Genomic DNA, 14294 nt, shown 5'->3' on the forward strand with positions numbered 1-14294 from the left:
TTACCACCATCACAGGATGTGACTTTAGCTACTTTGCTCCTGTGGTTTCTCATCAAATCCTGAGATCAAACTATACACTGATTTCTGAACTAGAACCCACACCTACAGGGATGGATTTAGCAGTGACAAAAAGGTTGTTGAAACACCCAGACTTAATGCAGATATTAGAGGAAGCCAAGAATAACGGACAGGAAACTCTAATAACTGTTCATCATGAGGCAAATGAGATAAGTAGGGTCTTGAAAAGGGTCAAAAAGGATGGAGAACACAAATGGTGGGATACACTTTTTGGGTGGTCACCTTCAGACACTGGACTTTTTCAACGTCCTAATGCATCCAATAGTAGCGTTGTTGATAGCTACCGCTATTTTATTATTTCTAGTAGGGACCCTATATATGTGGGTTTGGCATATAGTTAGAAGAATAACTTCAATGTACGAAGCATTATACCAACCAGAATAGCCAAGTAAAAGAATTCACTTAACTCAATAGAAAAGGGGGGAATTGGTAGGGGGACATATAGAAAATATATTTTATAACCCAAGATATATCGAAAATATTAATAGGGAGCTACATAGAAAAAAGCTAAACCTATTAAAACTTGCTTCCCAGAACTAACATGCATGCAAGTAGACAATTAGTCACTACCCCCTGCAAATTGCTTGAGAAAGAAGCTGATAAGGGAAACAGAAAAGACAGAAACAAGGACCTAATTCATGGCTCAAAGGCGTCAAAGGCAGGAGGAGCTAAGGGCTAAGGAGGGCTCGCTAACATCCATCGCTAACCAAGAACAAAGAGGGGATAGCCAGATGTGCACACAGGGACAGACCAGGCTGAAACCAGTCTGGGACTGCAAGCTCAGCCAAATTAGAGATTCCAGGGGAGAGGGGAGGAGACCAGAGCGAGGAAGACCTACGGCCTTCATCCCTGAAGACCCCTGCCCAGGACCACCAGGAGGAACTGCGCAAGCGCCCCGAGGAGGAGCCCGAGGCGGAGATTATGGAAATGACAAGTGAAAGGAAGGAATGGCCTTTTTGGGGACAGGTCATGAATATGTCTAGGCGTTTCGAAATAGGTGATGTTTTAACTGGGTAAATACTGGAGAAGCGGCCACAGTGTGGATGCACGTTTGTGGTGGAGCGATCCCCCGTGCATCTGCGCGCAATAAACACACCTACTGTGTAACCTTTCGGGTTGTAAAGTCTTTTCCGCACGTCAGGGTGTCACAGGCCTGGGGGACACAGGATCACCCCGGGGGCGGGGGGGTGGGGGTGGTGTGTGTGACAGGGCCTGGGGACACAGGATCACCCTGGGGGGGGGGGGGGGGGGGCAGCAGGTGGCAGGGTGAGCATGAGGGGCACAACAACCGAGCTGGGGGTGCCCCCCCACCACACACCACTGTCCCAGTTGTGGGACCCCATGGTCACCCCACCATCCCCACCCCTCCTCCTGCCCCACACACAGCCCTGAGGGGGTCGGTCCAGCTGTGACCCCAGCCCCACAGGGCAGCCATCACCCCTTTAAACAGCTCTCCCGTTCCCCCAAGCGCCCCAAGCCCACCCTCAAAGCAGGGGGGGACCCCTGACCCCCCTCAGATTCGCAGCGCAGTCACAGACCAGAGCCAAGGCTTTCCCTCCTCACAAAGTTATTAAACAGAAATGTTAAAAAAAACCAATAAAAACAAACAAGACATGGGGGCACAGGGGCCATTCCCCCCTCCCCAGCATGTGGTGCTCTGGGAGCAGCCACTCTGGGGTGGGGGTGAAGCCCCTCCTGCCCCCCCCAAGTTAACCAACAGGGTGGCAAAACACCACAACAACAAGGAACTCCCCAAATAGTCAGTGAGCAGTACAAGGGGCACCCCCCAGCCCCACCCCCTGCAGCACCCCCTGGCTGCAAAGGAGGTTTAAGTGCTTTTCTATAAGAGTTCTGCCAATAAAGCTTGGCTGACGGGGGGTCGCAGCCCTTAGGGACGGGGTGGTGGTGGTGATGTGTGTGACAGGGCCTGGGGACACAGGATCACCCTGGGGGGGGGAGGGGGGGGTGTGATGTGCTGCAGCCCCGTGGCTTGCCCAAAGCTGGCAAAGCCACCCCCCACCCAGCCCAGGGTGCAAGGGGAAGGGGGGCACTGGCTTGGGGGGCTGCCCCACAGCCCCCGAGCCCCATCCCTGATGCTGGGGAGGGGAGGTAGCCTGACCCCCACTCCCAGAGGAAGTTTGAACCTGGCAGGGATTGAGCCCCCCTAGGCATTCCCCACCCACATGCTACAGCCCCCAGCCACCATTTGGGGTAAAACCTAAACCCTGTTTAGGTTAAAAAAGGGGTAAAAACCCACAACCATACCCCCCGGTTCTCACGCTGCTGAGGGGGGCGATGCTGGGCAGGGCACCCAGCACAGAGCTGGGAAGGCTGGGGGGGGTGGGGGGAGGGGGGCAACCAGGTTTTGGGCTGGGCAACCGTGAGCGCCGGCAGCCCCGGGTAGGGGGTGGGCAGGGGGCTGCGGGGGTCCCTCAGAAGTTCTTGAGGCGGCTGTAGAGCTCCCGCTTGCTGCGCTCGCCCGCCCCGCTGCGGCTCTTCTGGCGGAACTTGCGCAGGTCCTCCTTGAAGTCCTCGTGGTCCATCGGCCGGTAGTCCTGGGGCTCGCAGTGCATCTGGGCACCCACAGCTCTGTCAGCACCCGCAGGCCCCCCTCCCCACCCCCTTGGGCAAACCCAGCACCCCCCAGGACCCCCAGCACAACCCCCTTCCCCTGGAGATACCACCCTCATGGAGGATGCTCAGAGCCAGACCCTTTCCCCTCACAGGGCAGGGTTTTGGGGAGCGGAGAGGGTGTTTTCCTCCCACCCAGCACTCTCACCCTCCTGCCAGGGACATCCCGCCCTCCCACACAGGGGGTGAAGGTAGGGGGGCTTACCTGGTACTGGGGGAAGAACTCCCGGTACCCCCCCTTCAGGACATAGAGCTCGGGGTAGTGGAGGTGGGGGTACTCGTTACAGGCTCGGTCCTTCTCCCTGATGAACTGGCACCTGCGGGACAGGGGACAGGATTGGCACCCAGATAGGATCCTGACATGTCCAGGGGGTCCGGCAGAACCCAGCGCCCACCCCACCCCCCCCAACCCCCCAAACTCACATCCTGGGCCCCCTCTCGGAGGAGAACTCGCAGTGGAAGATGACGATCACCCTCTTGCTGGTGTCGAAGGGCACGATGGGCTTCTTCAGCAGGAACTCCTCCACGTCCCGCTCCAGCGGCAGGTTGACGGCGCCCTGGCGAGGGAGAGGGGCCCCTTTCAGCCCCCCCCTCCTCCCATTTCATCTCGGGGAGCGGGGGGGGGCCTTCATACCCTGCCCCCCTTCTGCCCCATCTGCTGGGAATGCCTTCACCCCCCTCCTCCTTCCAGCTGGGGCTCAGCACCTCCGGGGGTGCTCAGCACCTTTGGGGAGGCTCTCAACCCCTCCAGGGGGTTCAGCACCTTTGGGGGGGGCATCAGCCCCTCTGAGGTTTGACAGGTTTGTGTCTCCCCCACCCATGACCACCCTGTCCCCAGCCCCGAGGGGCGCAGCGGCGGTTCTGACCTTGATGTGGCCTCCCTCGTACTCATAGGGGTACCTGCAGTCCACGATCACGCAGCTCTCGATGAGGCTGCTGAACTGCCCCGTCAGCACTGCCACCATCTGTGAGGGGAGCCCGTCACCGAGGGGGGGGCGGGGGGGGGCAAGCAGGGAGACAGCCCTGTGGGGGTGTTTTTTTGGGGAAGAGGTCACTGCTCCCTTACCATTTCAGGGGAAATGTACTTCAGGTCCGGGTGCTTCCCCTCTACCGTCTGCAGAAGGTAAGGCTGGAGGAGAGGCGGGTGCTGGGTCAGGATCTGTCCCCAGGGAGACGTCCTGGCTGCCACCCGCTCCCCCCAGCTCAGAAGACCCCCCACCTGCGACGTCTGCTCCCTCCCAAGAGGGACGGGGCTGCGGCACTGGAAGAGCAGCGGGTCAGGCTCTTCAGGCTGGAAAGTCTCAGCCCCAAGTCCCCTTGGTCCCAAACAAGGGCCACCAGCTGTATTTGGGCTCTGGCACCAGCGCAGGGCTCCACTGATGGTCCCCCTTTGTTTCAGGAGAGAGGGGCAGGCGGCACCCCCAAGCCTGCAGCACCCCCAGCAGCCCTACCTTGGAGAAGTCCCCGATGAGCTCCTGATGGTCGTTGGCCAGCAGGTTCTCCATCTCCTCGTGGCAGAAGGACCTGGAGCACAGCAGCCGCGCTTTCTGCGGGGACATGAACCAGAGACACCCCCCTCGGCGTTAGCGAGGGCGCCGGCAGAGCCGTGGCACCGGGCAGTCCCACCAGGGACGGGCAAGGACGCCTCACCCCGAGGATTCCCCATCACCCACCGGCTCCGCCGCTGCCGCCTCCTCGCCAGGGCTACCGGCCACGCTCCTCCGTCGCTTGGTCTTGACGGGGGTGTCCCGGTCCTGGGGTCGGTCTATCCGCTTCAGGATGGGCCTGATGACGCTGCTGGGCATCGAGGGCGAGCGGAAGAGCTGCCGGCACTTGCCGCGCTTCACCGGACACTGTGTGGGGAGAGAGCCCGTGTTGGTGCCCAAGGGTCCGGCATTCCCCCCACATACCCCCCCCCCCCAGCACCACGAGAACAAAGGCAAAAGGGTCCCTCTCTAGTGGCTGCACACCACCCAGGACAAACCCACAGCCCTGGGGTGAGTGCTGCTCGCCAACCAGTGACCCTCACCCTCAGACCCCACCTTGGAGACCCAAGGAAGGGGGGGGGAGCCTGGGGCCCCATCCACCCCCCGAGACACCCAATGTACTGGCTCGGCCTCCTCCTTCCTCACCAGCGGCGCGGTCAGCAGGTTCTCCATCCCCTGCGGCACGTCAGCATTGCTCTGCCGGGGGGGCACCCGGGGGGGCCACGGGGCGAGACAGAGGAGAGCGTGAAGGGAACGAGTCCCACTGCTGCTTCGCACCCCCCTGGGCAGGGACGGAGCCCCTGGCCAGGGTACATCCAGCTGTCCAGATGGAGGAGCCCTCCCTACCTTCATCTCCTCCTCATCCAGGATCTCCACGAAGCCATCATCTTCCTCTTCAGACATAGAGGATGTCAAGGAGCACCGGCGCAGGATGATGGGGCTCTCGCCCTGGGCGGAGTTTTCCTTCTTGGGGGTGTCGAACTGGGGAGGGGACACGACACAGCCCATGGCTCAGGAGTGGGGCCAGCCCCACACCAGCCCTGTTTGCAGACACAGTGACCCCAATCCCCCCAGCTCCCACACCCACAGGTCTCCAGTGCAAACAGGGAGGCTGGAGCAGCAGGTCCCGGCTCAGCAGCCCCTGCAGCAGGACCACCCACCCCCGGTGCCCCCCTCTCAGCACCCCCAGCCCCTCTCACCAGCAGGCCGGGTGCAGAGCCGAGTCTCTGGCTGAGGGGGTCCCTCCCCGCAGCCCCATCGCCGGCGGGCAGCCGGCTGCGCTGACTTGGCCTCTGCAGCTTCTTGAAGACAAACCCCTCCTGCAGCAGTGGGGGAGGGGGGGGTGGGCACGGCATCCCCCTGCCCCTTCCCCGGTCCTGCCTCCCTCTCCCCAGCCTTGCTGCCCCCCCTCACCTTGTCCTCAGGCTTCCTTGGGCCCCTCTGCTCCCTGGCCCCGTGGCTGTTGAACTCCCGGCAGTGGGTGATGTTCTTCAGGACCGGGCTGGCCCCCAGGAGCTGTGGCTGCAGGGCGGGTTGGGAGGGGTGAGAGGTGCTGCACAGCCCCTGCGCTCCCCAGCTCCATCCTCCTCCTTCTCCTCCTCCTCCTCCCAGCTCAGCCAGGCGCACAGCAGGATCCAGCCGCCCTCAGCTCAGCCCTGCAGAGCCCCCGGGACTTACTGGCAGTGAGTGGATCCTCCGGATAAGGAGCTTATTGCTGCAAAAAGGATTGAATGAGGAGAGAAGATGCCCTGGACCAGCAGCATCCCACCCCCCCCACCGCCCCGAAGCCGGCATGGACCCCCTTGTCCCCTGGGTCCCCACAGTGGGGTGAGACCTCCCCGGACAGGACCCCAGGGCAGCAATTCCTCCAGCCACTGAGCAACACCGACAGCTTGATCCAAACCCCAGGGAAGGGCAGACAGACAGCCTGGCTTTCGGGTCTGGGCACAGGGACAGAGCCCCTTCACTTACTCTTTGAGAGCTCTCCTGGACTCTAGGATCGCTGTCTCAAAGCTGCGGGAAGAGAGGAGCCAGGGTTAGGGGGGATGGCACCCCGTGCCCCAGCCTGAGCAGCCCAGGAGCCCCGGGGATGGGCAGCCACAGCCCTTACAGGGACCCCACCCCACGCAGCGGTCATCAGCCCCCCCAAGGGGAGAGCAGCTGAGCGGCTTTCAGCCCCACAAAGGGTTAAAACCCCATCTGGAAATCACTGGTTTCAGACGGGGGGACCCCAATCTGGGCTGGGGGGTTAAGCAGCATGCTGAGGTGGTCCAGGGCACCCCGCTGACCCCACTCGGGGCCCAGATGTAGCTGGTGGCAGTGGCGCCCGCTCTCCACCTGTATGTAAATCCGGCAGCGAGGATGCTGGGGATGCTGGCCGTCGGCCATATGGCCATGCAGCTGCACACTGCGACAGGACGAAGGGGGCACTGGCGTGTCCCCTGCAGCCCAGCCCACCCAGCCCCAAGGCTGCCCCAGCATCACCATCTGCCCCCAGTTACTCAGTCACCAACATCTGCCAGAGAGGGGCTCTGCCAACGGCCCCGGGAGTGGGCGAAGCCACCAGCGTGGCACAGGCGTGGCACCCAGAGCCCCTCAGCCCCGCAGAGCTCGGCTCTCAGCTGATCCCTGCACCCCAAATCTGCGAGGCCTGGGCAGCAGCACCCCAAGGAGGCTGAGGCGGGGGTGCTGGGAGCCCAGGGAGGTGCTCAGCACCCTCACCCCGCTGCGTGGTGAGGCAGCGAGCCGTCTGCCGGCCGTCCCTGCCAGAGGAGGACTTGGCACGGCAGCACCGCAGAGGCTTCTTGCCTGCACCCGCTGCCAGACCCCTGCCTGCAGCAGGGCTGGGCCGAGCACCAGCACCGACACCCCCACTAGAGGTGGTTTCTCACACCACCCCCCACCAAAAATTAATTTTGGGGTGGAGGGAACAGCTGGAAGCACAGCCCCCCAGCAAGGCTGGGACAGGTTGAGCGTGGGCACTGCAGGCAGCCCGGGGAGGGTGAGCAGGGGGGACACAGTGGGCAAGGGTGGAGACCTCCCGGAGTGGGGGGACGCGGGGCGAGGGACACTCACACTTCCTCCAGTGCCGCGGGGTCCTCCTGCGTGGGGGAGTCCAGCCCCACTCCTGCGGGAACAAGGGGCAGGGGTAGCATCGGGGGGGGGCGGGTGGGAGGCACGCCGTGCCCCCGGGACCCTGCTCCAGCACAGGTCCCCCCCTGCTCCTGTGGGGCGCTGGCAGGTTGCAGGGGAGCCCCCCCACCCCAGCTGTGTTCCCTTCTAGTGCTGGGGAGGGGGCCACAGGGTGAGATCTGCTGTGTGCTCAGGCGGGACCCTCACCCAAAGCTTCTCCCGTCCCCCAGCATGGCAAAGGGACGACCCTGGGACCACCCATCCTGGCCAACATGTCCCACATCACCCTGCCCAGGGACCCCCACTGGGGTGGTCCACAGCCGAGCCCCCCCCCGGGTGCAGGGCTGGGCGGGTGGGGGGGCTCCCACCCATCATCCAGCACAGGGAAGGAAGTGCTGGGGAGGAAATCCCCGTTTAAAATCCCAGTTTGATTCAGAGCATGGCCAGGAGCTGAGACAGAGCGGGGGACCCGGCTCCCACGTGCACCCCCAGAAAGACCCTTCCCCACCCTCAAACCCCTCCCCTGCCTTCCCAGACCCCCCCCCCCCCCCGCATGCAGTAACCCCCTGCCCAACGCCCACCCCCCTGACACAGCTCCCCCTGCACACCCCCAGCCCCGGGGAGGAGGGGGGTCGGGGCAGGGGCGGGTGTGGCAACAGCACCCATCGCTCACCCGCGTCCGAGGACTCGGAGGAGACGGAGCTGCGGGGGGAGCCCAAGGCTGCCGACCCCCGGCACGGGCTGGCCCGGCGCCTCTGCAAGGACAGCCCCGCCACCCGCCGCTTCGGGGTGTCCCAGTGGCTGCGGGCAGGGCGGGGGCGGCGATCAGCCCGTGGGGACCCACCGGTACCCCTCGGGGTGCCCCCCTCGGGTGGGGCGGTGTGGTGTGTCCCCCCCCTCCGCGCTCAGCACTGCCCTGAGCCGGCAGCATTCACGCGTGGGGGGGAGGGGGGTTGTGGTGCGGGGCAGCTCCCCCGTCTCCACTCACCTTCCCAGTCCCACCAGCTTGTCCGTATCCAGCGTCAGCGGGGTGACCGGCGACATGCCCGCTCGCCTCCTGGCCACTCCGGCTAGCCCACGGCCACCGGGGCCGCCCTGCGCCGCCATGGCGAGTGCAGGAAAGGAAGGGAGGCGTTAATGACACCCGTTGGAGCGACCGTTCCCGGCCCCGGCGGAGCGGAGCGGGGCCGCGCCGATGCTCCGCCGTCCGGTGCGCGAGGGGGGGGGCGCGCGCCCGCGGCCGCCCCTATTTATATTCGAAAACTACCAGGGGAGCGGCGCGGCGGGAGCCAATGGGGAGGGGCGGGGGGCGGGGCCACGGCCGGGTCGGGGGCGCGCGGGCAGGGGAGCGGAGCCCGGGGGTGCGGGCAAAGCACGGGGGGAGGGGCCAGCAGGGGTGCAGGGGCATGGCTGGAGGGGCTCAGGGGGCATCGCCCAAAATGGGGGGGGGGGGCATGGCTGGAGGGGCTCAGGAGGCATCGCCCAAAATGGGGGGGGGGCATGGCTGGAGGGGCTCAGGAGGCATCGCCCAAAATGGGGGGGGGCATGGCTGGGTGGGGGGACATGGCTGGGGAGCACAGGAGAGCTCGGCCCAAAGTGGGTGAGGGGCATGGGGGGGGCATGGCTGAGGGGGTAAATGGAAATGGAGGGGTGCGTAGTTGGGGTCTTGGGGGGCATACGGCTGGGGGGGCACGGAATGGTGCGTGGGTAGGGAGACATCGCTGGGGGGCTGCACGTCGGGCGTGCGGCTGGGCAGGATGAGGGGTGGGTGTCCGTCAGTGAATGTGCAGCCCAGGGGGGAGCCCAGTGTTCGGACACTGCCCCCACCCCCAGCCACAAGCCCCCAGCCATGTGGAAGTCTTTGCAGTAAAGATCTCCTGGCGATCCGAAAGCCCATCCGCTGTTCGCACCATGGGGGAAAGCGCTGAACCCCTGCCAAATCTGCTGGGGCTGCTGACACCCACCTCTTGTCCTGTGGTGATGTCGAGTGCTGTATAGACAGTTCCAGACGCCCCAGAAACAAAAGAGCAGCAGAGACATGAGAAGTGGTTTAGACCCTGGAAGTGAAAGCCCTGACAGGAGCTCTCTGCTGCCTGTAGTGTTTCTAAAACACCTTGGTTCCTCCACTCCTTCAGCCAGCAGCGCACAGCGCAGCAGCCCAGAAGCCCCCTGCCATGCAGGCTATCCAAGTGAAAACTTAGGTCCAAGAGGAAGAAAAAGGGCTGGTGCAAATCTCCAGAGTTCATACTAAATTCTTTCAGTCCAAAACTGAAGGGCAGGGTGCCTACAGAGACTGGAAAATAATAGATTTCATTCTTTTCCCCTTTTCTCCAGTTTTGCTCTGTTGGGGTTTAGTTTTTTCCTTTTTCTTTTTTTTTTTTTTTTTTTTCTTGCGGGGGTGTGTGTGGTTTTTTCCCAGAGAATGTAACACACGCACAGTCTAGCTGTGCCTTCTTAGAGCTCTTCTTTGGATCTATCTGCAAAACTCCGGCAACACCATGCAGTCATTCTGAGAGCCCTGAACACACGTGCCAGCCATCTGAGGAAAGGACAGTGCATCGACACTGCATGTATTACTGAATGGTTGGTTTTCACTACCTCTGCCAGAAAAGATATAATCCTGATCACTAAATACTTTTTTAAAGCAAAAGAGTGGAAAGAAATGTTCTTGAGAAGTGTTATTTATCTGACAGCTATCAGGTTCTAAGTTGCTCTTTCAGGCAATAAAGATTTTTCTCCTTTCTTTAGCGTGGCCGTATTATTTTGAGACACACAAAAATGATTTCCCCTAAGAAAACAAGCAAACGCGTGCTACAAACTTGAGGGACAGTAGATCTTCCAGGTCCTGCCCCTCGCTGCAGACAAGACGTTGCCAGCATCAAGTGCTCTTTGACGACGCCTTCTGACCACAGGCACCAATTCTGATCAGTACTGAGAGACAGCAGAATCTAAGCCCAGGGTCTGAACACGTTTGGAGCTTGCCCGACTTCACGCTTGATATCACACCAGCAAAATACCTGGCGCGTGCTTTTGTGTTAGTAGCTGTGACTGGACTTACCCTTGCCCGACTTGTTCAAATCGAGTGTATTTCTGCTTAGGATCTGCCACGCTCACAGTGCTCCCTGAAAGAAACAACATTAAAAATGGAGACACCCCCTTCCAGCAGATCAGAAATGCCGCCCCACTGTCTGGGGTTGGGAGCCGTTTGTAGGCAGCTGGGTGACAACAACGATACAGGCAGCTCCGCAGCACAGAGAGTCTCCACGAAGACTGATTTTTACAGTCCTCTGGAGAGTCACCCGGACAGGAAACCAAGAACTTGGAGAAACATTCACAGGAGCCGCAGATCAGAAAAGAACAAGTACCAGTGCAAGTGCTTGTTGTCTCGAAACACTAAGGACAGCTGGAACAACAGAGCCTTCGTCTTCTTAGCAAGAAATAGTCTGTGCGATTCCCCAGAAGGTTTAAGACTTCTGGAGGTTAACTGCCCCTTGGGTTCTGGAATCCATTCTGATGAACAGGTGCCACTTGCAGACAGGAAGAATATTGCACAGTGTTCCCAGGAGGGGATCTTCTCAACGTTTCAGCGGCTTGCCAAAAGAATGCCGTTATGTTTTTAGAGAACAGCGTCTCCTGTTACAAACAAGAGAGAAAAAGCATCTCAGGCAAGAAGCCAGAGAGATTGGGAACATCAAGGAGGAATGCAGATCGGGACAAAGAGGCAGTGAATGAAAAACCAGCCATGCGCTGCAGGACAGAGACAGAGGAAGGAAAAAAGAGGGGCAGGGAGCAGGACAGAGGGAGAGCAAGGAAAACCAAAGGGGCAGGTAGAATAGCAGAACAAGAGAGGGGCTTGGAAACCAGAGAGGGACAAACAGGGAGCAGGGGACAAGAACAGACAGAAGAAGAAAGGTACAGGGAAGCAAAAGAGTGACGCCAGTGATGGAAGGTGGGAGGGCACAGGCACAGGGAGGCACCCGGAGCACAAGAGGGGTGACACGGCCCCAAGTGTGGACGGAGGGTCGCAATCACGACAAATTTATCTACACACTTGCAGATAAGCCGGCACGTCTTTATTGCAGCGCTGGGAAGCACAGGGACAGCTCCACCCGACGGGCTTCAAAGTTACATCAAAAATTCAACATCTTATACCCTTTTTCTGCAAAGTCAGGATCTTTAACAGATTTTAACATAAGCATGCATCTTATGCCCGCTATTAATTTTGACAGTTACAATGATTGGTCCGCCCTATTCTATAACTTTCTTAATAGTCCTTTCCTAATCTAATCATTGGTTATTTTACTGATCAAAATCTCTGATATACAAATTAGGATGGGGAGGACGGGAGAGTCTTCACAGCAACATTCCTTTGTTTCGATGGTTTCATCACATAAGAGAACTAGCTGAGAACGTACAATTTCACCCCTTGTACCTGCCTCCCTCCCTCCTCGTTCTGTGTTCTGTACAGTTTCCCAATCCACAGCAGCTTCAGCTTTGGCCATCTTCCTAAGGCCTGCATCTGCTGTCTCTTAGCATAAGTGAGGTTTTGTCTACTCCTTACCATAATGTAAATTAATTGAATCAGGAAATAATTAACTATAAGAAATTAGTTGTTTATTCAAAACAATTAATTATCAATGAAATTCAAAATTCAGATCTGATTATAACACAAGGGCCCAGGACTCACTGCCGCTCCCGCTCTTGGTGCTGCTGGGAGGATTTTACTGTTGAGACACTTCTGTCTCTGCCTCTCTCAGCTCTTACAATATGAGGCTTCCTACATACACAGCCTCACTGCGCACACACACACACCCCCCGCCCCCACGGCTATACCGTGCTTTGGTTACGCACACAGACCCCGCAGTGCATGTTGGTGACCAGCTCTGCTGAGGACTACTCACAGGGACCCTTCCTCACGCCGAGAGGCCGGCTGTCTCTTGTCTGCAGCTGGGGGCAGCTCGCAGCCGGATCCCCTTCGTGTCCTTCTCCGGCTGCTTTTCCTTTTGCCCATCTCCTCAGCTTCAGCCTGAGCTGGATGCAGCTGACGACATCCCCAGGGCAGGAACAGACCACCGAGCCCTGGCACGGCCTCTGGCAGAGGGAAAGAACCCTGACTGTCACAGCCGGCCCCAGGCTGGAGCCCCTCCTGCTGCAGCCGCTCCTGCAGACCCCGCTCCTTCCCCGCACTGCTGCTGAAGGCCCCTGGGTTAACAGAGCCCTGGGCCTGCCCGAGGCCCCGCTCGCCGCTGCCAGGACAGGCCGTGGGGCAGCCTGGGGCTGCGGGACAGGCCTCAGGGGAGGGGCTGGGGACGGGGCAGCTGCAGGGGGGGGAGCAGGGCTGGGGGGGATCAGGGGGGCTCTGGAAGTCGGGGTGCCCAGTGCCTGTGCCGGGGGATCTGTCTCCTTCTCCTTCCCCTGCCCAGCCCTCAGGTCACCCCCGGGGATGCCCCAGCCGGCCCGGCTCCGGCTTGGAGCTCCCACCCACCACCCCCGGGCAGCCAGCAGGCAGAAGACACCTCGTCACCCACCCAAGGGCCTCGCTCACCTCAGGGGCAGCCCCAGCCCTCACCTCAGATGGGCCACGCAGCATCCCGGCAGAGCCATCCCAGGAGCACCCGTGCCCCCCGCCCGTGGCTCGGCCCTACCGATGACGTCCAGGTACTGCCGCACCACGCTCTTGGGGTCAGGGCCCAGGAAGACGTAGAAGTCCAGGATCCCGCCCGTCGTGCGCCAGGTCAGGGCCGGGCTGGGCTGCAGGAGCACATCTGGCGAAGCACGAGCGCCGGAGGAACAAGCTGAGGATGGGGACGTGGGACAAGCCCACGCCCAGCACCTCCATGGGACTCACCCATCGTGTTGCTGTTCAGCAGAAAGACGCCGTGAGCCGAACCGCTGTCCTCCATCACCAGGTAGAAAGGGTGGGAGCCGTAGAGGTTGACCTGGGGCTGGAGTAGAGCACAGCGCAGTGCGGGTGAGGCTCCGTTGGAGGCCCCAGCACAGCACCCACCCCCCCACCTGCCTGCCACTGGCCAGAAGCACCGTCACGGCTCGGGGTGCAAAGCCAGGGCTTGCAGCCCCAGACACTGCCTGAGTCAGCAGAGCTCTGCCCCAAACAAGAGCCCTGGACCGTGTCAGGGAAAGCGGCTTCTGAGCCAAACAAGAGCCCCAGGGGGGACAAAGCCTGACTTGGGGACAACGGTCCCACGGGCTTGCCCAGGGCTGAGGCCAGGTCCCAGAGCTCCACAGCCACGGATGCCTTTCCCCAGCCCCAAACAAGATGTCAGAGGTTGCAGGGCCACCCCCACAGGTGCAGATGAGCCACCTCCCTCTCCCTCAGCCCCGCTCCGTACCACAGGCGCCATATCCCGATTCCAGAGGGTGACCCTGGTCCACGCCGTGTCGAGGACCAGCGGCGTCTGGTGCTCCCCCAGCCCAGAAATGAAATGGGAGGGCAAAGAGGTGGAGACCTGCAGGAACTGGTCTGCGAAGAAGAGGGGCGCGACGATGGTGTTCGGCCTGTTGGAGAGAAAGGGAGACTCCGGCAAACAGCCCCAGCGGTGCCCAGCAGCCGGGTTTCGACTGATCTCTGAGACTCCTGCTTCCCTTCCCAGGCACCGAACCGCAGAGGGGCTCAAAGCAAAGCCCCCGCAGCCGCTGACCGCCACCCCGCTGCTGTCACCGCCATCCCCTGCCGCATCCCTGCTCCGTCCCACGCACCGCTGGGGTTGGGGCCAGGACCCGCTTCCAGACCGAATCCCTTCGGGAAGGCTCGGGGCAGGACGGGCACTTACAGGACCTGCCCGTCGCGCTGCCGGCAGACGACGAGGCCGAAGGGATCCTGGTTGATCTGCAGCCCGTAGAGCGGGGAGGCGGCTCGGCCGCTCGCCCGCGGCGTGGCCAGGGGCACCTCGTACCGCTGCCGGGCCGGGTCCCGCAGCTGCGGGGACAGAAGGGAGGGGGGGGGGT

General features: G+C 61.2%; 1 protein-coding gene across 1 annotated transcript; it reads right to left on the reverse strand.

The window, feature by feature from the left end:
* Positions 1-2510: 2510 nt before the first annotated feature.
* Positions 2511-5204, reverse strand: LOC147414654 (M-phase inducer phosphatase 2-like). Its single transcript, XM_086472020.1, has 9 exons — positions 5043-5204; positions 4818-4892; positions 4383-4562; positions 4161-4256; positions 3776-3838; positions 3576-3674; positions 3133-3266; positions 2915-3026; positions 2511-2651 (listed from the first exon to the last, which is right to left on the reverse strand). The coding sequence occupies exons 1-9, from the start codon at positions 5202-5204 to the stop codon at positions 2511-2513; spliced, it is 1062 nt and encodes a 353-aa protein (XP_086328146.1).
* Positions 5205-14294: the final 9090 nt, after the last annotated feature.

The sequence above is a fragment of the Leptosomus discolor genome, chromosome 12, assembly GCF_034619465.1.
Source record: "Leptosomus discolor isolate bLepDis1 chromosome 12, bLepDis1.hap2, whole genome shotgun sequence".
Lineage (NCBI taxonomy): Eukaryota > Metazoa > Chordata > Aves > Leptosomiformes > Leptosomidae > Leptosomus > Leptosomus discolor.

Bases quoted from the DNA above. Each gene is read 5' to 3' on its own strand.
- LOC147414654 (XM_086472020.1), bottom strand. From the start codon at position 5,204: ATGGGCTGTGTCGTGTCCCCTCCCCAGTTCGACACCCCCAAGAAGGAA. The intron at 3,267-3,575 runs GTCAGAACCGCC...CTCCCTCGCCAG, and splicing joins ACGAGGGAGGCCACATCAAG to GGCGCCGTCAACCTGCCGCT. The intron at 2,652-2,914 runs GTAAGCCCCCCT...GTGGGTGCCCAG, and splicing joins AGTTCTTCCCCCAGTACCAG to ATGCACTGCGAGCCCCAGGA.